The 22,637-nt window shown below is 39.4% G+C and overlaps 2 protein-coding genes across 3 annotated transcripts; one reads left to right on the top strand and one right to left on the bottom strand.

Annotated features, from left to right (window-relative positions):
- Nucleotides 1-1,065: 1,065 nt before the first annotated feature.
- Nucleotides 1,066-19,193, bottom strand: H2BC15 (H2B clustered histone 15). Of its 2 annotated transcripts, none has more exons than XM_063812259.1 (3): nucleotides 17,934-19,193; nucleotides 15,366-15,463; nucleotides 1,066-2,018 (listed from the first exon to the last, which is right to left on the bottom strand). In XM_063812259.1, the coding sequence occupies exon 1, from the start codon at nucleotides 18,335-18,337 to the stop codon at nucleotides 17,957-17,959; it is 381 nt and encodes a 126-aa protein (XP_063668329.1). In that variant the 5' UTR covers nucleotides 18,338-19,193; the 3' UTR covers nucleotides 1,066-2,018; nucleotides 15,366-15,463; nucleotides 17,934-17,956. The 2 variants fall into 2 exon arrangements, with proteins under 2 accessions (XP_063668329.1, XP_016810557.1); XM_016955068.3 differs by having other exon boundaries at nucleotides 17,047-18,337.
- Nucleotides 18,664-21,255, top strand: H2AC15 (H2A clustered histone 15). Its single transcript, XM_054686649.2, has one exon. The coding sequence runs from the start codon at nucleotides 18,664-18,666 to the stop codon at nucleotides 19,054-19,056; it is 393 nt and encodes a 130-aa protein (XP_054542624.1). The 3' UTR covers nucleotides 19,057-21,255.
- Nucleotides 21,256-22,637: the final 1,382 nt, after the last annotated feature.

The following is a 22,637-nucleotide window of genomic DNA, read 5'->3' as shown; positions in this document are numbered from 1 at the left end:
ACGATGAAACCCCGTCTCTACTAAAAATACAAAAAATTAGCCGGGCATGGTGGCGGGCGCCTGTAGTCCAAGCTACTCGGGAGGCTGAGGCAGGAGAATGGCGTGAACCCAGGAGGCGGAGCTTGCAGTGAGCCGAGATTGCGCCACTGCACTCCAGCCTGGGCGACAAAGTGAGACTCCGTCTCAAAAAAAAAAAAAAAAAAGACTCTATCAACAATTACGGCTACATTCTGAGGTACTGGGGATTCATTTATTGAGGTTGGGGAGGCACACAATTTAGCCCTTAATAACTGCCTTCCTACATGGACAACAGTCCACAAGAGTCAGAGATGGGTGACTCCCTTCTTTGGGCTAGGCCTAAGTTTGGTTATTTGATAGTAAGCAATAAGGCAGACAAAAACAAAACAAAACAAAAACTAAGAATGAGGATATGTTAATGTTTAAACTGCTACATTTTAAAAAAATTTATTGCAAATAATTAAACATTTATGTCTTTTCCACAATGAGATTTTTCAGCTCTTTACTTGGGTAGATCTAACCTGCCCACCCTCCAGGAGGGTGAGCAAAGGGGTTCTTTCTACTGGGGCTACTACTTTAGACAGAGAGTGCTCATAATTCCCTATCTAAAGTTACTTCATGTTACTTCATCACTGCTTTCAAGACAGCAATAATGGTCAGCTGCAAGACATTGCAGACATTTTAGACAAATGACATAGAGGGCGTCTGCAGGCATTATGTGACCTATAAGTTGCAATTTTTCAATAGTCTCTTTTGAAAAAGTTTCATACAGATTTTAATGTGTCTTAATTTCAGTACAATACTCAATAGGCAGACTGCTATACATGCTTGTTTCCCACAGGAAAGGCAAAAGTTATTGTGTGATGATGATATGGTGAAATTGCTTGATCCTCCCTCACAAAGAGAATTTGTCCAGTGTTCTCTAAGAACAGATTTTTATTTGCCTTTTATCCTAAAATTTGGAAACAAAAGGGAGAAAAACATTTTTTTAGGTCTAGAATGACATCTTATTTGCACTATTAAAACAAAACAAATACAAATGGCTAATTCTCATTTGTTTGTAAGTATTTTATTTGATGGTACAAAAGATCATGGAATCTATCCTTTCTACAGTGAAGTCCACCCACCACCACAAGATTCATAGACTGACCCTGTCACTGATTCTCTAGGTGATATACTGAAAATGCTCCCTTTCTCTGTCAATCAATTTTTTCACCCATAAAATAGGCATAGGATGATAGCAGCCTCAAAAGGTTAGTGCAGGCCATCACCTTCATACATAAAATGGACTGAGATTCCCAGTTTGAGGAGTTGAACTTTTTTCTCACAGTGAATGGTATATATTTTTCAATATTTCTTAATTCCATCAATTATTATTATTATTATTTTTTTTTTTGAGACAGAGTCTCATTCTGCCACCCAGGCTGGAGTGCTATGGCACGATCTCGGCTCATTGCAACCTCCACCCCCTGGTTCAAGCGATTCTCCTGCCTCAGCCTCCCGAATAGCTGGGATTACAGGCGCCCGCCACCATGCCTGGCTAATTTTTGTATTTTTAGTAGAGACAGGGTTTTGCCATGTTGGCCAGTCTAGTCTCCAACTCCTGACCTCAGGTGATCCGCCTGCCTTGGCTTCCCAAAGTGCTGGGATTACAGGCGTGAGCCACCACGCCTGGCCAATTCCATCAAATTACAACAGAAAAATCAAAGTCATGCCTTGTGCCTTGTAGAAGTCTGTGCTCCATGGGTGTGACCACTGCCAAAGTACAACACCAGGACAGAAAGAAGCAACAATTGCATTAAAAGACATGAAGGTAGCTGAAAGAGAGAAGCATCCCTTAGAAAGGCAGGATGGTCTTCAGGGATTGGATCCAGCAAAAATAGATTGCAGAATTACCCGAGGACAGAAGCGGTGAAGCCATTTCATTGCAGATGTCACTTAGTTCTCTGATGGCTTGAGAAGGATCATCTTAATGTGAAAAGTGGTGGCTATAGATAGTTCTGAAAAACAAGGCAGAAGTGAAAGTTCTTTCTGAAGTGAAAGATGTGATTGAACAGATGAGAGGTTTGATTAAAATGTCCCAGATGGTAAAGTGAATATATTTTGATGGTTCAATATTAAGCTCTTTGGTGACAAAAATATAGTCAAGATGAATTGCCTAGCCTTCAAGAGATTTGATTCAAATATGACATGTAGTTTCTAAGGTACCTACTATTTCTTTTACCACTAGCCTAGCCTTCAAGAGATTTGATTCCAATATGACATGCACTTTTTAAGGTACTTGCTATTTCTTCTACCAATAAGGTAGTGCAATTAATGTCTGTATTTTTATTTTGGACTTCACAGACACTTGAACTATAAAAGTCATTGATTTGTTTAAATTTTGAAACATGATTTCTTGATCCAACAATACATTGTTTAATCTCTTCCTCTAGTTCTATGGCTAAGTATTTATTTATATTTAATTTAGCAACTCACTTCTTTGGTGGTGATACATAACTGAACCAACATGGCAACTAATATCCTAACTTAAACATCGTTAGTGAGAATTTGAATTATTTATATGGGAAACCCATCCCTGGACCAGAGAGTATGACGGCACTGATCTATATCATTTTATACAACTGCATTTTGAAGATTTTAAGAATTGGAAGCCCTACGATAATTTAGTTATTGATATTTTTAAAACATGTTAACAAATACTATACTATTGATTCTATTTTTAGTAATTATTTTCAGTAATGGTAGACCAGACATCTTCGATCAACCCTCATGCTAACTAGAAAACAATCTGATTGGAACTGTAGGGGAGGGAAGACTCCCTCTGCCCTCTGAGGGTTTGATAATTAAGTGTATGAAATAAATTGACAGCAGGCAGATTAATAAGAGAAAGATATAAAAATTTATTTTGTGGCCGGGCGTGGTGGCTCACGCCTGTAATCCCAGCACTTTGGGAGGCCAAGGCGGGCGGATCACGAGGTCAGGAGATCGAGACCATCCTAGCTAACACAGTGAAACCCCATCGGTACTGAAAACACAAAAAAATTAGCCCGGCATGGTGGCGGGCGCCTGTAGTCCCAGCTACTCAGGAGGCTGGGGCAGGAGAATGGCCTGAACCCGGGAGGCGGAGCTTGCAGTGATCCGAGATCGCGCCACTGCACTCCAGCCTGGTAGACGCGGCAAGACTCCGTCTCGAAAAAAAAAAAAATTTTTATTTTGTGCATGGAGGTATCACATGAAAAATAAGTGAATGCCCCCCAAGCCCAGTGAGATCTAGAAGCTTATATACTGTCTTCATAGGGAAGACAGGAAGGGGGATGTAGGCAATGTAGGGGAGAGGAAATTATTTTTGGGAAAGATGAATGGGCCCTCCAAAGAACAGGTGACTGTCTGTGACAAAGTTTATCTTGTATAGTATCAACTTCCAGTCTCCTCTCCTGTGATACGAGTTAATCTTCCCTAGAATACATATATATATGCTTATAATAAACAACAGAAGGATATATCATAACATTTAAAATTATTACTCTAAGGTAAGAGAGGCTATTAGGATGAAGGAGAAAGATTTCTTTGGATATAATTTGATTTGACCTTGGGACTATGTAAAAATATTTTATGTAACGGTAGAAACAAATATTAAAAAGTCCAATCCCTAGACATCAACAGCAAAATGAAGTTAATATTCCCTAAGAATACATACATATATGCTTATAATAAACAACAGAAGGATATATCATAACCTTTAAAATTATTACTTTAAGGCAAGAGAGGCTATTAGCATGAAGGAGAAAGATTTCTTTGGATATAATTTGATTTGACCTTGGGACTATGTAAAAATATTTTATGTAATGGTAGAACCAAACATTAAAAAGTCCAATCCTAGACATCAACAGCAAAACGAAGTAAATGGATCTGTATATCTAGATCATAACATAAGTGTGCAGGAAGGGATACTCCAAATACTTTGAAAAATAGTCATTTGAACACAAATGAACATTACTAGTGTGGTATATACCCTAAGGCAGCAGTTCTTGAACCTTCTGGTCTCATGACCCACTTACACTCTTAAAAAGTAATGAAGTGATGCAGATGATAATTTGAGGATGCCTTGGGAATTAGAGTTCGGATGCCAGCAATGACAGTCATTAAAATAAAATATGTTCTCCTTAAATAATATTTCAGTGAACAAAACACCAAGGAGTTTTCCAGGGAGCTCTCTTTTGAACCTTGATCTATAGCATATTAGGTGGTGGAGCTTTGCAATCCAAAGAATTTGTGTTTCTGTAGGTTATAACTATTGACATTTACCCTATTATATAGTAAAACAAAAAAATTTGGTTAATTCATTTAAAAATAACAGTAATAAACCCATTTTATGTTAGCATACATATTTTATGAAAAATAGCTATTTTTAAAATAAAAAGAGTGACATTGTTTTACAATTTTGCAAATCTCTCTAATGTCTTGTTTAATAAAAGAAAGCTGAATTCTTCTTTTTGCATTCAATCTCTTGCAATATAAATGTCATCTGAAAATAATAATGAAAAAGAAAAATTAGTGTCAGAATTAGTATGAAATAATATTAGCCCACAGACCCACTACAAGGGCCTCAGGGGTCCCCAGACCACATTTTGAAAATAACTGCAATTGTTGCCATTATAGAAATCACTGTCCTTAGGACAAAAAAAAAGCAAACATTTTTTGAAAATTATTTTCTTTTTTTTTTTTTTTTTTTTTTTTTTTGAGACGGAGTCTCGCTCTGTCGCCCAGGCTGGAGTGCAGTGGCGCGATCTCGGCTCACTGCAAGCTCCGCCTCCCGGGTTCACGCCATTCTCCTGCCTCAGCCTCCCGAGTAGCTGGGACTACAGGCGCCCGCTACCACGCCCGGCTAATTTTTTGTATTTTTAGTAGAGACGGGGTTTCACCGTGTTAGCCAGGATGGTCTCGATCTCCTGACCTCGTGATCCGCCCGCCTCGGCCTCCCAAAGTGCTGGGATTACAGGCGTGAGCCACCGCGCCCGGCCTCGAAAATTATTTTCTTAGTAACAATATTGTTGGTGACACTGGTGGGGATGGCTATGGCAGAAGCTGATGCAGATGATAATTTGAGAATGCCTTGGGAATTAGAGTTTGGATTCCCAGCAATGACAGCCACTAAGATGAAATATGCTCTCCTAACATAACATTTCAGTGAACAAAGCACCAAGGAGTTTTCCAGGGAGCTCTCTTTTGAACCTTGTTCTACAGCTTGGTGGGAGGTGGAGTTTTCCCCAAGGTAAATACAATAGAACCTTACAAATGGAAGGATGGGACCCTCCTGGAGAGCATGATGCTCATCTCAGAGATGTAGGGCACAATGACCTAGGAGAAGACAAATCCTAGACCACAGTGTAAGCTTCTTATTCAGCTCATCATACTGTTTGTTCCAATTGATTATCATCATGGATTGCTGGCATTTTACATGCTGAATCTATTCCAATTGACAACTGTAAGTGTTCTGTTTAACTAAAATTCTCAAGTTAGCCATACTAATTATTAGTGGGGATTCTTTCAGGCTTTCTTGCCTCTCTCCTGCCCTAACTTACTTTTTATTGCTTCTCCAGACATCTGAGATTATCCTCACCTTCCGTCAGCATGATGTCCTACACTCATTAGGATGTCCTATTCCCCAAAACTTGTAATTGGATCCTCTTCAAGAACGTTGGGTTCTTGACTAGAAACTAAAAATATCTACACTACGGTTTACGTTACATTGTTTTCTGTGTGCACTGATGCACCTGGTTGACTTATGGGACTTTTAGATGATATTTAGTGACAGATTTAAAACACTGACATTTTTTTCTTTTATTTCCTCCTCTCTCACATATCAAAGAACACTGTTTTTAGAGGATGAGTGCATGTTACTCCTTTCACTGAATGTCCTTTATCCTTCCTAAAAAGTTTTCCTTTTTAAATCTAACTCACTTTTCTTCACGATCAAAAAGCTTCATTCTTCTCTGTCATAAAAAAAAATTCCCTTACCAAGATTAATTTACTATATTGTGGGTTGTTAATTTAAATAACGTGTTTAAAGAACAATATTATTTAAAATTTTAGAACGCACACAATGGACTTTTATCCACGTATTATTAAAGTCACAGTAGTGACTTTAACATTCTACATTGAGCTTTTAGGACAACTAATATACTCCACAGCTAATAAATGCATATAGTTACCATGGTTTTTTTTTGTACTTTATAATTCTAAATGATGCCTCCCAGTTTTTATTATGTGTATAGCAGTTGTTTGAAAAGAAAATGAAATGGAATTTTAATTTTCTAACACTCTTACTCCAAGAGAACAACAAAATTACAAAGGTATCATTGATGTTCAGTTTATTATTATTCCATTAACTCCGTTAAATATAATATGAATAATATATTGAGTGTATGTATGTGTAAAGTGTGTCATTTGGCTCACGGAATATGTAGCTAAACCATCAAAAGATTGGACCTATCTGTATTCTCCACCTCGCTGCTGAGATGAGCTTCATGAGCATACAATAATGTGGCCACATATAAATACCTTAATATACACAGAATTTCTTGATAATCTACAGCTTATTTTCAAGGTGTCGATTTAAAATGCTGGAAAAAGTAATTAAATTATGATCAAGCTACAAAGCATTAAAATTAATATCTAGAATTATTTTTTAAAGTCCAGTGTAATATTTACAATGCTATCTCCAAAATTTTAGTGCAATTATTTATATAGTTCAATATTCTTGAAACACCATTTCACAAGAACCAACTAGTAAACGATACTAGTATACTTGGGCTATAATGTATTTTAGGTGCAACTCCACATATATATTCACTTCACATGCACAAACTTCTAATATTAATTCAGGTAATTGAGATGTAAATTTACAGGTTTTTTTTCTTTGAAAAGTGCAGAGACTTTAGAAGTTATAATTACTGGACATCCTAGTCCTATGTAAAACTTGAATTTCTGCATGAATAGGCCATGTCTATACTCTCAGTTTTATATTCTGTATTAATTCTACTATTAAAGCAAACATGATATAAAACATAGCCTTAAGAAATAAAAACACACACAAAAAAATCCCTTAATATATTAATGGATACTTTTCTTCATTCTAAGCATCTGAAGAAATCCTCTGGGAAATAGTTTGTATCTATGTTTTAGTATAACATATTAAACTAAAATTATTATTTGTAAAGTAGTGTCTAATATAATATGGCTTCCAGAAAGATATAGTCCATACCTATTTAGCTTTGAATGCGAGGCTTTAAGCAAAAATTCAAAGTGTCTCTCCTTTCCATATCTCAAGACCACAGCCTGAAAGACTTTTAATGGGCAACCACTAGTTTTTATCTTGGGAATATTGCAAATTAAACAAATTAGGTCACCAATATGTACCTTCATATGCAATTTGAACAAAAGGGAAATACTGCAGTAAGTGGTTAATTGGTCAAATAGTGTATTTTTTTGTTCTTGAGTAACAGGATGTTTTTCAGAAGTTTAGTAGCTAAATAGATAAGAAATACATAAACAACTATATATTGCCCCCCCCCTTTTTTTTTTTAAGACAGAGTTTTGCTCTTGTGGCCCAGGCTGGAGTGCAATGGCGCGATCTCAGCTCACTGCAACCTCTGCCTCCCGGGTTCAAGTGATTCTCCTGCCTCAGCCTCCCGAGTAGCTGGGGTTACAGGTATGCGCCACCACACCTGGCTAATTTTGTATTTTTAGTAGAGATGGGGGTTTCTCCATGTTGGTCAAGCTGGTCTCGAACTCCCGACCTCAGGTGATCCGCCTGCCTTGGCCTCCCAAAGTGCTGTGATTACAGGTGTGAGCCACTGTGTCTAGCCTATATTGCCTTTTAATTCTTGTTTTTTACAATGATGGCAATCCATAATGTTATTCAATTGCTGTTTAATCCTTTCATAAGAATGTTATTCTAGTTTTTCTGGTAATTAAAAAGACAGCTCTGGAAACTTCCATAGACTTACCTATAAATCTGTTATTGTTTTGATTTCATATCACTTTTAAAGATTGTGTACATTTTGTTTTGTTTTGTTTTGTTTTTTTAAGTAATGTGGTCCAGGTAGTCACCCAGGCTGAAATGCAGTGGGGCCATCCTAGCTTACTGCAGCCTTGAACTTCTGGGCTCAAACTATCTTCCTACTCCAGCCTCCCAAGTAGCTGGGACTATAGACGTGAGGCACCTCTCCTAGCTTCACTTTTAAAGGTTTTAAAATCTAATCTTTCTCTGGTTTTAGCTTGCTTAATACAAAATTCAATTATGTTCTATAGGAAAAATTTCCTCTACTTTGGGATCTTGGCAGTGATCCTCCTAGCAATGGTGATGGGCAAAACAAAAGGCTTTTGATTTTGTTGAAATGTGTTTGATAGGCTACATTAAAGCCAAAGCACAAAGAAACCTTGTAGAGCAAAGGAATAAAGAAATTATTGATGAAACTCTGAATCCTGGAAGGAAACTCAAAGATCATCTTACTAAACCCTACCTTTATTTACATTTGAAGGAATGGAAACCAAGAAGTATTTGTGAAAAACATGCTGTCACACCAGAACCCAGATCTCTGGGATTCCTGTCCAATGTGTGTGTGTGTGTGTGTGTGTGTGAGAGAGAGAGAGAGAGAGAGACAGTGTGAGAGTAGGAGAAAAAGCAGGAGGAGGGGAAGGCGAAAAGGGAGAGAGAAAGCACAATTCTCTCATTCCATATATGTATTGAGTGCCTACTATATGTCAGGGATACACCAATAAATGATATGGATTGTAACACATATTTACTTTTGTAAATGAGCAATTCTATTATAAAAGATAAATATGCTTTTAGTTAGTAAAATGTAGGCAAAAATGCTTAAGATGTTTTAAGTAGACATAAGCAGTTAGTAAACAGAGCGTATGTTTTTAAATATAGATATAAGGGATGGAAGGGTCAAAAGATACCTAAATTTTCCTGATGCACAAAATATACAAAAGGAGCCACACATTCAGAATTCACAGATATATGAGACATCGAAGCACTGACTCATTATTCATGAGGCCTTGAGTCAGCCACACATTGGAGACACCATAAGTTCTCTACTTTAGGAACAAAAATAAAATCCATGGCTATTCAACCAACTAATTGGTTGGGTCCAGGCATATATATCTCTGTGTCTATCCTACAGGCTGATTGAGCGATGTAAAAGAGATCAGATATACGGAAACTGCTCACACTTGATTCAGATAGTGTGGTTCTTCCAATTCACTTACACACTAAACCATTAACTTGCTCTTCTTTTTCCCCTTGCTGCTTGCTATGTTTTTTAATGAAGCTGTGATTTGAGCATTTCACTGCATAGTCTGCAAACCTATTTGTGCTGTGTCCTCTGGGAGAGCTTGCATGGGACTATACTTGGAGCCTACCAGGGCATCAAGGTAATTTCTCACATGGTACCAATAAGGACCCTCTATCATAACAAAAATGTGGAACAGTCACCTTTAGACAGCAACTTGCAGGAAGTGAGGGAAAAATGATGGAGGTGTGTTCCAGTCAGAGGTAAAATAACATAGAGGGGCTCACAGGGACACAATGCTCAGCAGTTTGAGGAACACCAACGGGGCCAGGGTAGCTAGAGTAGAGGAAACAAATAAGACAGCCCTAGGAGATGAGGCCAAATACATCACTGGGGCCAGAGTATGCAAAACTTCATAGGGCAAGGTAAGGGCTTTGGAAGTTTCTGAGTCAAGGAGCAGGTGATCTGACCGAAACTTTTAGAAGGCTATCAGGATGCTGAGGGGAGCACAGACTGGAGAGGCACAGAGATAGGAGAAGGTACACCAGGTAGAAGCTATGTAATAACCAGGAGAGAGGAGGTGGGTGCAGAGTAGGTCAGCACTGGCAATGGAAAGTAAAGGGCTCCCAGTTTGGATTACTTATCCCTAGATTACTGCCAAAGGAGTCTTCTTTCCTAGTCTTATTACTCTGTTCATTTCTGCCCAATTAAAACCTCCAAATGTCACTTTTTTTTCTTGTTAAAAACACTTTTCTTTTCTTTTCTTTTTTGCTTTTTTTTTTTTTTTGAGACGAATCTCGCTCTGTTGCCCAGGCTGGAGTGCAGTGGCACAATCTCGGCTCACTGCAAGTTCCGCCTCCCGGGTTCACGCCATTCTCCTGCCTCAGCTTCCCGAGTAGCTGGGACTACAGGCACCCACCACCATACCTGGCTAATTTTTTGTATTTTTAGTAGAGACAGGGTTTCACTGTGTTAGTCAGGATGGTCTCGATCTCCTGACCTCGTGATCCGCCCGCCTCGGCCTCCCAAAGCATTGGGATTACAGGGGTGAGCCACCGCGCCCAGCAAAGACACTTTTCAAAACAATGCTTTCCTTTCCACACAAGTAAATCTAAACTAATCAGCCTGGGCATTGTGTTTCTTGAGCCCTGGAAGATGGTATCTGTTTTGTTGAAGAATTTGCCCATTCTGTCCCATCTCTCTGACTTAGGACACACCACACTAAATCCTGATATATAAATTGTATATATCATTAAGACTTCTTTAGTTGTCCTTTAGGATGTATGTCCTTTAGGACAGTGACCATGTTCTTTTGTATTGACTGTTTCTCCAAGGACACATTCAATGATAATCAATGTGGAGGACTTCCGAGATAATGACCCTTTGCCATCACAGGCTGTCTACCTCTTCTCAGCATTAAGACCCTCTGCTTATTCACATGCCCACAGCTCTCGAGGGAAGAAAAGAAGTCTAGAAATACCCAACCAGGCGCATGGACAAATTGGCCTACGTAGGCCTTCCTCCATGCCTCCCCTTCCCCCAAACCCACATTTATTTTCATTCCTTTCCTTCTAGTCTGGCACAACATGTCAGTAAAAAGGACACAAGACTAGAAAGCAAATTCTGAGATTTGGAGAATCTGTCTCAGAATAAGCAGTTGCAATATGCCTTATCTTTCCCAGAATATGTTCTTGCTCCACATCTAACAATAAAGTTCCAAGAAGGGGAATTCGTCAACATCTCTCTGACTGATTTAATAAGGTGAAGACATATCTGTTTAAGAGGTATTGCTGGTAGCCAGACGAGAGAAGCTATTGAGACATCTGCAGTGAGGTACCTGTTGCAAAGCCCCACCGAGAAGGGGGCTGCGGGGAACTCATTCCTTCTTTGGGATCAGCATGGTTCTGTATTACATTTTTAGAAGAGCTGAGTTTCCATGTGTTCTTAAGGTCTAGGATGTATACAGGAGCTCCAGTATCACAGTGGACCCCACAGAAGTGGCCAACTACTTACATTTCAATATCCTTCTCTGCTTTTTTGTTTATCAGACCAAAGCTGAATGTGAATCTGATGGCTGCTGCTTTAGTTCAAAGCCAATGGAGTGCTATACCTACAGAAGCAGAACTTTAATAAACTGGCCTGAGCAATAGCAAATGGGGAGGACTTCTGAGTTAATGACCCTTTGCCATCACAGGCTGTCCACCTCTTCTCGGTAATAAGACCCTCTGCTTATTCACATGTCCACAGGTAACCTCTAGAGGGAAGAAAAGAAGTTTAGAGATAGCCAACCAGGTGCATGGACAAATTGGCCTACCTAGGGCAGATGCCTCAAGTATTTTTCTTCTGCAACTGATTATCAGCACTGCAGACTATTTCTGAGGACATTCTGGCATTATTAGAAGCCCTCCAGCCACTCTCAGCTTTGACATGTCCTCTATGTAGTTTCTGCAATGAAAGTAATTAATGTCATGGTTCTCGTAGAGCAGTACTGGTTCTTACGGAGCATTCTGGAAATTAAATAAGTTGGGTTTTTATTGTTGTTGTTGCTGGCTTTGTTTTTTTTCTTTTTTGCTGTCCTGGTGATTGGGAAAGGGCACACTACTGACATTTAGGGAAGGACCAGGGATGCTAGATATCCTGTGAAGAAGCCTCAATTCATGCATGACTTCCAGGTATCTCAAAATCAATCTGAAGGTGAAAAACCTGATTATTTGAGGCTAAAACAGAATTCCTTTTACACATAAGCATGAAATGTCTGTGTGTGTGCATACTTTAATGTGCACTTTCCAAGAAGGCAATCACTTTACAAATTAAGAGAAGACTGTATTTTATTGTGTTCAAATGTCACTCAGCATTACTGGCCTTTTCAAAAAGAAAAAAATCACATTACTGAGAGTAATGTCCCTTGTGGTATTTGAGTTACCTGAGTCAGTTGGTTTGGTCCTTGTTGCATTCAGGATAGTCCCATACAGAGCTGGAACATCCAACTACTTCATTTTGTTTTCTAGTATAGGGCCCAAGCATTTATAGGTTGAAAGTATCATCTTTATTATTAAAATACCATCCCTTATTTAGCTTTTAAATCATATTAAGTTGCTTTAGCAATTTTTGAAAAATTAAGTTAAATAGTATTACCTAAGAATTTAATTACAGGCTGTAAAAAGGACCATAAAAATATTAGACATAAAAAGGGAGCCTAGGCCTGACAGGTGTGAGAACCACTGCTTTTTATATATTCTCATTTGTAAGCCCTGTTTAATGAGCTACACAAGCACCAACCTCACAGAGGGTCGATAAATACAGGTCACAACCCTCACTGCTACTCCAAATGGTTGCACCAGGACCTGACTATATGATTTCAAAGCCTGAGTTGCTGCCCTTGTGCCTTGGGATTTTAAGGCTCTTCCCAAATTAATATGCTTAGAATCCCAGTGTTTTCTTACAGCTTTTCTTAATTTCTCCATCAAAAATAATTCCTTTTCTCTAGTATAATTACAGAACTATGGCTGAGGCACTTCTTTTATTTTTCCTTATATCAGTGGGAATTCTTACTGTCAGGGGATGAGGTTATTTGTTCTCACAGTCTATCCCCATTGTTCTTTCCATTTTCTGACCCTCAATAAAACCTTGTTAAGTTTCATCACTCACATTTACCAACCCCCTAGAGATACTTATGTGCGTGTTCAACTTTGGAAATTGATAGAAATTTTTTTTTCCTTCCTAGATGGAATCTTGCTCTGTCACCCAGGCTGGAGTGCAATGGCGCAATCTTGGCTCACTGCAACCTCCACCTCCCGGGTTCAAGCAATTCTCCTGCCTCAGCCTCCCGAGTAGCTGGGATTACAGGTGCACACTACCATGCCTGGCTAATTTTTGTATTTTTTGTAGAGATGGGGTTTCACCATGTTGGCCAGGCTGGTCTTGAACCCCTGACCTCAGGTGATCCACCCACCTCAGCCTCCCACAGTGCTGGGATTACAGGCATGAGCCGGCGCACCTGGACAGACATTTTTATCATTATTCCAGTATGGAAAAATTTTCTCCTGTTTTTTAGTACCACGTATCTGCTTTACCTCATGCAGTCTCCCAACCTTTATGATTTGGTGACAGTATCAGAAAAGGAGAGGCTCTGAAACACAAGTTAAAAGGAATTGGGAAATGAATAAATTGGCCATCTGCAGAAGTAACAGATATTTGAGATGGTTTAGAAATGAATGGATGATTAAATTCACACCATGTTTTCCACATCACATAATAGGAAATGGACCTCAGATAAGTTGTGATCACATTAATTTAACATGCCCTTTATCAGGCAATGTTTGCTGTAATGAAATAAACAAAAAAAATAAAATAAAATAAAAATAAATAAAAAAGGAGCATGTCCAGTACTACGTCATAACTGAAGAATGGTAGACTGCATGAAATCTAGAAATGAGTGAAAAAGAATTAGGCTTTGTCAGTATGTTTCTTGCAATCTCCATGGAAGGGAGTGCTCTGTTTCCAATGAGGAAAATATAAATTTTTCTAGTCTGGCCAAAGACCATTTATTCAGGTAAATAGTTGTTTTTTCAAGAGATAGCTGTAAAAAAAAAAAAAAAAAAAAAGTCCTTTAGGACCAGATTCTCTCATATAATTCTATGTTCCAATCTGTTCCTTTTTGCCCTACAAATTGTTCTTCAGAAAAAAAAAAAATATATATATATATATATAGACATATATATAGACATATATACAGACATATATAGACATATATATATAGAGAGAGAGAGAGAGAGAGAGACATAGACAAAAAGTTATTTGGGGCAAAACATGAATCATGTGCTTTCTTGAAGCTACCATATAAAAGTTCCAGTGTAAAGCACTAACATGACAACCTGGTTTGGATTAGCTCTAATCAATTCCCCAAGGCTGATTAGCAATGTCATAAATTAATCAGGATTGTTTCAGCAACAGAGGGTACCATGCTTGGCTACCAGGTGCAAATAACTTAAAAGATCTATCTTTGAGTCCTTATTTCTCTTTATCTCTCTGTTTTAGAAATTTTACCTTCTTAATCACTGAGAGTAATGGGCCTGATATGTGAACTTTGTAAAGAAGTGTTCAATTTTTTTCTGAATGCTTCTCTCCATTCTCCACACAGATTTTAGCCACCGCACACACAATATTCTTCTAGACATCTTCTTCCCTGCTGACAATTCCAGGTTATTCAAGTAGTCCCTGATGGCCCAAACTTCATATAGACATATAGATGCAGAAATATAGACATCTATCTATATTCTCTGTATGTTTAATAAGGAGTCAATTCACTATTCTTTATTCTGGCCTGGAGAATGTGTTTAGGTATCTTAATCCTTCCAAATCCCCTTCTCACTTTCTCTTCTGGATTTTAACTACAGATTCCTCCATTCCATAAAACAAACCAATATCAGAATTTCCTGCTGATTATCTGTATTAATGGAGAGGCTCAAAGGCACCTGTGCTATGAAAAGTTGTGATGAAAAAACTCAAATGTATGATGAATTTACTGTTCTCAAGTATTTTGGTGTGAAATGGTGGGAGGAGAGGAGATACATAAATGCAAAAAGTATCATCTCTGTTCTAACAGAGAGAGGAGTATACATACATACACATACATAACATATATACAAAATACATATATACATACACACACACAGCCTCCAGAGAGATGTTACAAAGATTTTGTGGGAAGTTAAGTAGAGATTATAAGAGCTAGAGGAGCTAAAGGAAGACAGAGCTCAGCTAGGCTCTAATAGAGAGGGCTTCAGAGAGTGAGACTTGTGTGAACTTTGGAGGATAAGTTAGGATTTAGACAGATGGAGAAGCAGGGAGAAAGAACATTTAATTAAATGGATTTCATGAAGTCTGAATTGTATCAATTCTGTGCCAAATGCAGATTCAATACATCAAATAATGTAAAGAAACCAACTGTAATGAAGCACCATCAAGATCCTCCAAGCACTTCCTGGGAATCAGGATTTTTGGTCTAGGGTCTTTAGTCTACAGATTGAGAAGCAAGGGTACCTGGAGATTGGTTGCTGACTCTTAATTTTAGCCAAATCTTGAGCTTTCTGAATCCATGGGCCTTCTTAATGCTCTCTGTGAATCTTCTTTTTCTCTTCCTTAAGAGAGGAGAAGGAATGAATAATATTTAGAAAATGAATAATATTTACAGGAACACTATTAAGTTTGAGTTTCTCACCTGTAAGTTTTCCTTTATGACAAACTATGTGATGCTTGTAACTTGTTTTTACACAGGGGGTTTTTTCCTATTATATTTTCCAGTATAGTATTTGATACATAAATTTAATACACGTAACATATATTTAAAGTGTAAATCAGGCTGGGCATGGTGGCTCATGCCTGTAATACTAGCACTTTGGGAGGCCGAGGAGGGTGGATCATGAGGTCAGGAGTTCAAGACCAGCCTGGCCAACATGGTGAAACCCCATCTCTACTAAAGATACAAAAAATTAGCTGGGTGTGGTGGCGGGCTCCTGTAAACCCAGCTACTCGGGAGGCTGAGGCAGGAGAATCGCTTAAACCTGGGAGGCGAGGGTTGTAGTGAGCCGAGATTGCGCCATTGCACTCCAGCCTGGGCGACACGGTGAGACTCCATCTCAAAAAAATAAAAATAAAAATAAAGTTTAAATCAAATTATATCAAAACCCATGATAAAACATCTAACCCAAAACTGGAATATTGACGACAACTTGTATTTACCTCTGTGTTTTTCCCCATCCCATGTCTTGCCTTTATCACTAAGATAGCCAGTGCCAGGTATTTTAAAAACTCTCTTAAAAGTTTTCATTATCACGCACTTCTGTATACTTATTCTGTATAAGCGCTTCTATATACACTCCAACAATGTATAATTTGGTTTTATTTTCATTTTATTTATTTATTTATTTATTTTAAGAGGTAGGGTCTCACCATACTGCCCAGGCTGGTCTTGAACTCCTGAGCTTAAGCAAACCTCCCATCTAAGCCTCCCAAAGTGCTAGGATTACAGGCATGAGCCACCATGCCCAGCCATGGTTTTACTTCTGAGTTTTAAAAAAATGTTATTATATATGAACCTTCTGAGACTTACGTTTCTAAAATTCAACCAGGTACTGTGTGTACCTCAATAAATGCATTATTTTGACCATGAACATGTAGTTGCCTCTAGTATTTTTATCTATTAAAAATGGCATTTTTTCCATTCTCATATGTCTCCTGCTGCATGTGTGCAAAATATTCTCTCATGTAAACAGCTAGGAATCGAATGGTTGGGTCACTGGAGTACACTTACTGGATAAAAAATATTATCAAAAACCTTCAGCAAATACAATTTGATGTGGAAGAGTTCCCACACTGATTCTTGGCAAAGACCAAAATACTTTTAAATATGCCACTCCTAAGTGTTTAAAATGAAGACACTCATTTTGATTTCCTGAGTTGGGGGTGGGGGAAAACAATGGAGAACAGCCCTTCTCCTCCTCTATTTTTTTTTTTCTAACATTTCTTCCAATTACTAGAGATACAGTAAATGCAAGTGACACAGATAAGAAAACATGGAGCAGACCCTAACAGAAAAAGTAGGGAATAGAAACTACGTTCATAAATAGGAATTCCACACAAGAGAATTATGGGAATGAGTAAAACAGCAAGATTCCTCCAAAAAACCTGCACTGCCAAGAATTTTCCCAACTAGAACACTCACCAGAGAAAACGGTGGCCAAGTTTCAAACTGCCCTCGCAGTGTCGGGATTGGCCATTGACATCAACTCAGCCCGACTGACGTGTACGGTGCTGTAAACTGGGTTCAAACTTTTTTCAACTGCCTTTCTATCTTAATATTTAGCAAATCCAAACTGGGGACAAGGGAGGAGAAACAGCACCACTCTCAAAACAAACAAGTCGATTTGTACGTTTCTGTGTGTGCCAACTGCTTCATTACTAAAGTACACGTGAAGTTTAGGGACAGAGCGCCGGAAGCACTGTGGATATTTTACCAGTTGACACTTAAGTATTATGTTTTCTTTGGGGTCAACAGGAACTTAATTTTCCCTTTACTAGGTTTGTCTGATGATAAACCTCATCCTTCTTCAGATATAAAATTGTCTCAAGCGTTGCTGCAACATGCAGTACACTGCAGTGCTAATTAATTTCTTTTCTTTTTCTTTCTTTTTTGAGACAGAGTTTCGCTCTTACTGCCCAGGCTGGGGTGCAATGGCCCGATCTCGGCTCACTGCAACCTCCATCTCCCAGGTTCAAGCGATTCTCCTGCCTCAGCTTCCCGGGTAGCTGGGATTACAGGCGTCCGCCACCACGCCCAGCTATTTTTTTGTATTTTTAGTAGAGACGGGTTTCACCATGTTGGCCAGGCTCGTCTCGAACTTCTAACCTCAGGTGAGCCACCCGGTTCGGTTTCCCGAACCGGGATTAGAGGCTTGAGCCAAAATTAGTTTCTAAAAAGGCTAAAGGAATCTTGGAAATCGTCTTTGTAGCAAGTAAGAAATACCTGCTGTAAGAACAGTGAGTGCCAGTTCTCTTTGGGAAGACTGAGTGGCTCTGAAAAGAGCCTTTGGGGTGTGGGCCGAGACTGACCGAACGTTCCGCGGTGGGCGGGCTCACTTGGAACTGGTGTACTTGGTGACGGCCTTGGTGCCCTCCGACACCGCGTGCTTGGCCAGCTCCCCGGGGAGCAGCAGGCGCACGGCCGTCTGGATCTCCCTGGAGGTGATGGTCGAGCGCTTGTTGTAATGCGCCAGGCGGGAAGCCTCGCCGGCGATGCGCTCGAAGATGTCATTGACGAAGGAGTTCATGATGCCCATGGCCTTGGACGAGATACCGGTGTCGGGGTGGACCTGCTTCAGCACCTTGTACACGTACACGGAGTAGCTCTCCTTGCGGCTGCGCTTGCGCTTCTTGCCGTCCTTCTTCTGGGCCTTTGTCACTGCCTTCTTGGAGCCTTTCTTCGGGGCAGGAGCGGACTTTGAGGGCTCGGGCATGACTGGGAGTAACTGCCGGAAAATTGGAGGAAAAAAACAGGAAGAAAGACGGTAGCTCTGTCAACCTACCGCTTATTCACTGCTTTTTAACGCAAGTGGGGTAGAGAATGAAGTTGTGCGTTTAACCAGTGATGAGTCCTGGAAACGTATATTAACTTTGTCCAATCAAAATAAGTGTTTTTCAAAACCGCAATCCCATTGGTTAAAGAGAAACTGTAATGTTAGCCAATAGCACAGCTTAGTTTTCGTGCCTCTGTTGACTATAAGTAGCGGAGCTTTAGCGTTACGTCAGTCTCAGGAACGCTACTGATAGAATTTTTTACGTCATGTCGGGACGTGGCAAGCAGGGCGGCAAAGCTCGCACCAAGGCTAAGACCCGTTCTTCTAGGGCGGGTCTTCAGTTCCCAGTGGGCCGAGTGCACCGACTGCTCCGCAAGGGCAACTACGCTGAGCGGGTCGGTGCCGGAGCGCCGGTGTACCTGGCGGCGGTGCTGGAGTACCTAACCGCCGAGATCCTGGAACTGGCTGGCAACGCGGCCCGCGACAACAAGAAGACCCGCATCATCCCGCGCCACTTGCAGCTGGCCATCCGCAACGACGAGGAGCTCAACAAGCTGCTTGGTAAAGTGACCATCGCCCAGGGTGGTGTCCTGCCCAATATCCAGGCCGTGCTGCTGCCTAAGAAAACTGAGAGCCACCACAAGGCCAAGGGCAAGTAGCGGGTCTGGAGCAGTTCATTACTCATACCTCGGTCCAAACCAAAAAGGTTCTTTTCAGAGCCACCTACTTTTTCACCAAGTAGAGCTGTGTTCAGTTCTATCCGATAGTCGAGTCATTTTGCAATGGCACTGGAATGCTGTATGGAGATGAAGCAAAACCAAACGGCTTTTACACCACATTGTTTTGAGATAGAAAGTAGACATTGAAATGTTTACGGTATATCAAGAAATTTAGGCGCGGCAGCTCGCGCCTGCAATACAGCTGAAACAATAAGAAAAGTGAGGCAAGAGAATAACAAAGGGAGCTGAAAGTTAGAGGGCAGAATAAGTAAAAGCAAAGGGCAGAAGTAAGGTAGATGGGCGGGTGAACAAGAAGCGAGATAACAAGCAGTGAACCTTTTGCAGCCGAAACAAAAGAGATAATGTGAGCAAGGACCTCGTGGCCGGCAAGATCTGGAACAAACCAGTTTAAGAGGCAGCTCTTCAGAAATGGGCATGCGTATTAGAGAGGAAAAGTATCCTTAACAAAAGCCCGTATGATAATCAGCTACTTAAGTTTCATGCATATGGGCTACATATCATGCATATATTTAAGATTATAAGATAGAGGCACAAGCCACAGAGGACAAAGTAAGCAACAAACCTATCAATAAAAGGGCAGATGCTGGCTATAGATTGGGCAGATGCTGGCTATAGATTAGGCAGCACTGGGAACAGAAAACACACACACACGCACACACATAAAATGACTCAAACTACAGCAAGCTGACGCTGATCTCACCTCGCAGAGGTCAGTCCGCTCTCTCCCGTCCCCGAGAGTGTAATACTCTGCTTACTAAACTTTTGCTGCTTTGCTTTGCTATCTGTGTGTGTGTCGTCCAATTTCTACCGGGCACCAAGAGCCTGGAACTGTTTGGCACCATCCGCTAACAGAACCGCTTTGGGAAGCCGAGGCGGAAGGACCGCTAGAGCCTTGGAGTTCGAAGCCAGCCTGATCTTTACAAAAGTAAAATAACTAACCGTGCCTGGCGTCTCATAGCCTGTAGTCCTAGCTACTTGGGAGGCTGAGACCAGAAGTATCACTTGAGCCCAGGAGTTCGAGGCTGCAATGAGTTATGATTGCACCACTGCAGTCCAGCTTGTGTGACAGAGCAAGAGTGTTTCAAATGAACCTAGTGTCAGATATTTACTTTCTGTATTACAGAGGACTGAAAGCTAGCTAAATAATACTTTTCAGTGTACCTGGGTTCCAGAGATAAAATTGGTAAACTAACCTTTGCTCCTTGCTTGGGCTTTTAGTTTATACTTCATAAGACCATGGAAGCAAAATTTAGGTATCTGACCCTTCTGCACATTTTAGGACCCCGTGTGTGTTTGGCCTACCTATTCGAGTTCAATTGAATCTTTCTGAGCATCTGTGGTGTGCCAGGCACTCTCCTAAATGGGAATACAATATTAATCCAGATACATAAAGTCTCTATCCAAAAGGAGCTTCAAGTTGGCTTGGGCAAAGAATACATGTCATAATGGACTGTTTATATAAATGATGGGAAAGGGTTGGGGTTAGGGTGTGAGATTACTTTAGAACGTGTTATTTAAAAACAGTACGAATGAAGGACATTGTAAGTCAGGTTTTTTATTATATCATGGTCATATACTCCTGTTCCTGTCAGTTTTTCCTGCTTCCTTTCTTTCACCAAGATCACTCCTTTCCTTCTCAGATCACCAAGTCCTCCTAGCTAGAGAGGGCCTTCTATTCCTCTCCACCTAAACTTATATAAGCTACTGTTTTCCTCATACAGACATGTTAATGAAAATGAATTTCTACAGGATCTCCAGTCCATTGAAATACATTAATTTTTGAGTCTCTTCACACATTTTTATTTCCTAGATTTAAGTCTTAATTGCAATCACATACAACTAGTATTTCTTGGAATAAAACAGCAATCACAAAAATCATAAATATCACATTGTTTAAAAAAATTTATCATTATTTGATGTTGAGGACTCCATCCTGATTTCAATGAATTAATTCATTTGTTCCCTTTTAAAATGTCATCTGTGTTATTTATGTGTATAAATTTTCAATAATTGTTTCTGTTACAACCATCAATATAGAGTAAATGATACAGCTCCATAGAAGGCCTGTAAGATTTTTGAAATTAAAATAAGTTTTTAAATAAAATATGCTGTTATGATCATTGAAGTTGATAATAAAATTATTCCATTGTTTCTGTTTCTCCCAAGAACCACCATTTAATCATGAAAGCTAGCTAAGTAATATTTTTCAGAGTTCGTGAGTTCCAGAAGTAAAATTCTTTAAGCTAAACAGCTTGTAAAGTAACTTTTGCTTTATAATTATTATAATTTTGGGTGTTATTTATGCAAACTCAAATCAGTGTACTCATAATCAAAACACTGACATGCAAACTTATGTATTAAGCAAAATAAAATATACAAGTGTGATATATCATTGTTTATAATTCCACATACACATGTAAAGGAAAATGGAGGAGCTGTTAAATGAGTAGCTTCACAGTAAGTAAACTAGCGGAGGCAACCTAAAGATCAGAAGGATCCAAGGGGCAAGGAGCAATTAGGAACATTTATAGTGCCTTATCACTTCATGGTATTATATCATCTGTGAAATATTGAATTAAATGAATGTCCTTACTGATTTGATGCCCTCTGAAGGTTTGTTGAAAAATCAGACATGAGGTAGATTAATAGAAAAAAAGGCAGACAAATTTACAATGTGCATGGGGAGAATCAGTGATTGCCCGCCCCAGAACGTGGTTCAGAAGTTTATATACCATCCTTGAAAAACAGTTTGAGGGAGGGAGAAGAGGAATTCATTTGAGGGGATTACTAGGAAGAATGAATGGATCAGGGAAAAGAAATTAAACTTGTACCTTATCTTGTGAAATGAGCTGTTCGGGTGTGATTACATTCGTCTTACAGGGACTCATTTTTGGTGAGTCCAGATAACAGGCAGACAAAGGTTGGGGAGCGGGAGAAGGTCAAAGAGACTTTGAGGCTTCTGCAGTTCAGCTTGTCACCATGCCATAGTTTGGGGTATTGCTTTCTGAGCCCCGACATTGACAATATGTACTAAAAATAAATATTTGTTATTTAAATTAACTACTTAATGTGTTATACATAATTAGATAAATTTATGATGTATTAACATATTTAAAGTATAATATAAACAAAATATTTGTAAATTAGTTGTAAAGAAAAAAATTACGTATATTAAATAGAGGTTGGCTTTCTGCTTAATATTTTACATACATTATCTCCATTGTTTTATTTTTTAAATTTTTTTTATTTTTTAGATGAAGGTCTTGTGATGTTGCCCAGGCTGATCTCTGACTCCTGAGCTTGCACAATCCTCCCACTCCTGAACACATGCAATCCCCCTACCTCAGCCTCCAGAGTAGCTGGGACTACAGGCAGGCTACTGAGACTGGCCTCCATTAATTCTTACAGTACCTCAAAGAGGTAAATACTGTAGGGGCTAAGGGAAGTTTCATAGAAAATCAACTGACAAAAGACAGAATAATGGGAGAAATGGCATAGAA

This window comes from Pan troglodytes, chromosome 5, assembly GCF_028858775.2.
Source record: "Pan troglodytes isolate AG18354 chromosome 5, NHGRI_mPanTro3-v2.0_pri, whole genome shotgun sequence".
NCBI lineage: Eukaryota > Metazoa > Chordata > Mammalia > Primates > Hominidae > Pan > Pan troglodytes.
This window is presented reverse-complemented; position numbering and strand designations above follow the sequence as displayed.

Bases quoted from the DNA above. Each gene is read 5' to 3' on its own strand.
- H2BC15 (XM_063812259.1), bottom strand. From the start codon at position 18,337: ATGCCCGAGCCCTCAAAGTCCGCTCCTGCCCCGAAGAAAGGCTCCAAG.
- H2AC15 (XM_054686649.2), top strand. From the start codon at position 18,664: ATGTCGGGACGTGGCAAGCAGGGCGGCAAAGCTCGCACCAAGGCTAAG.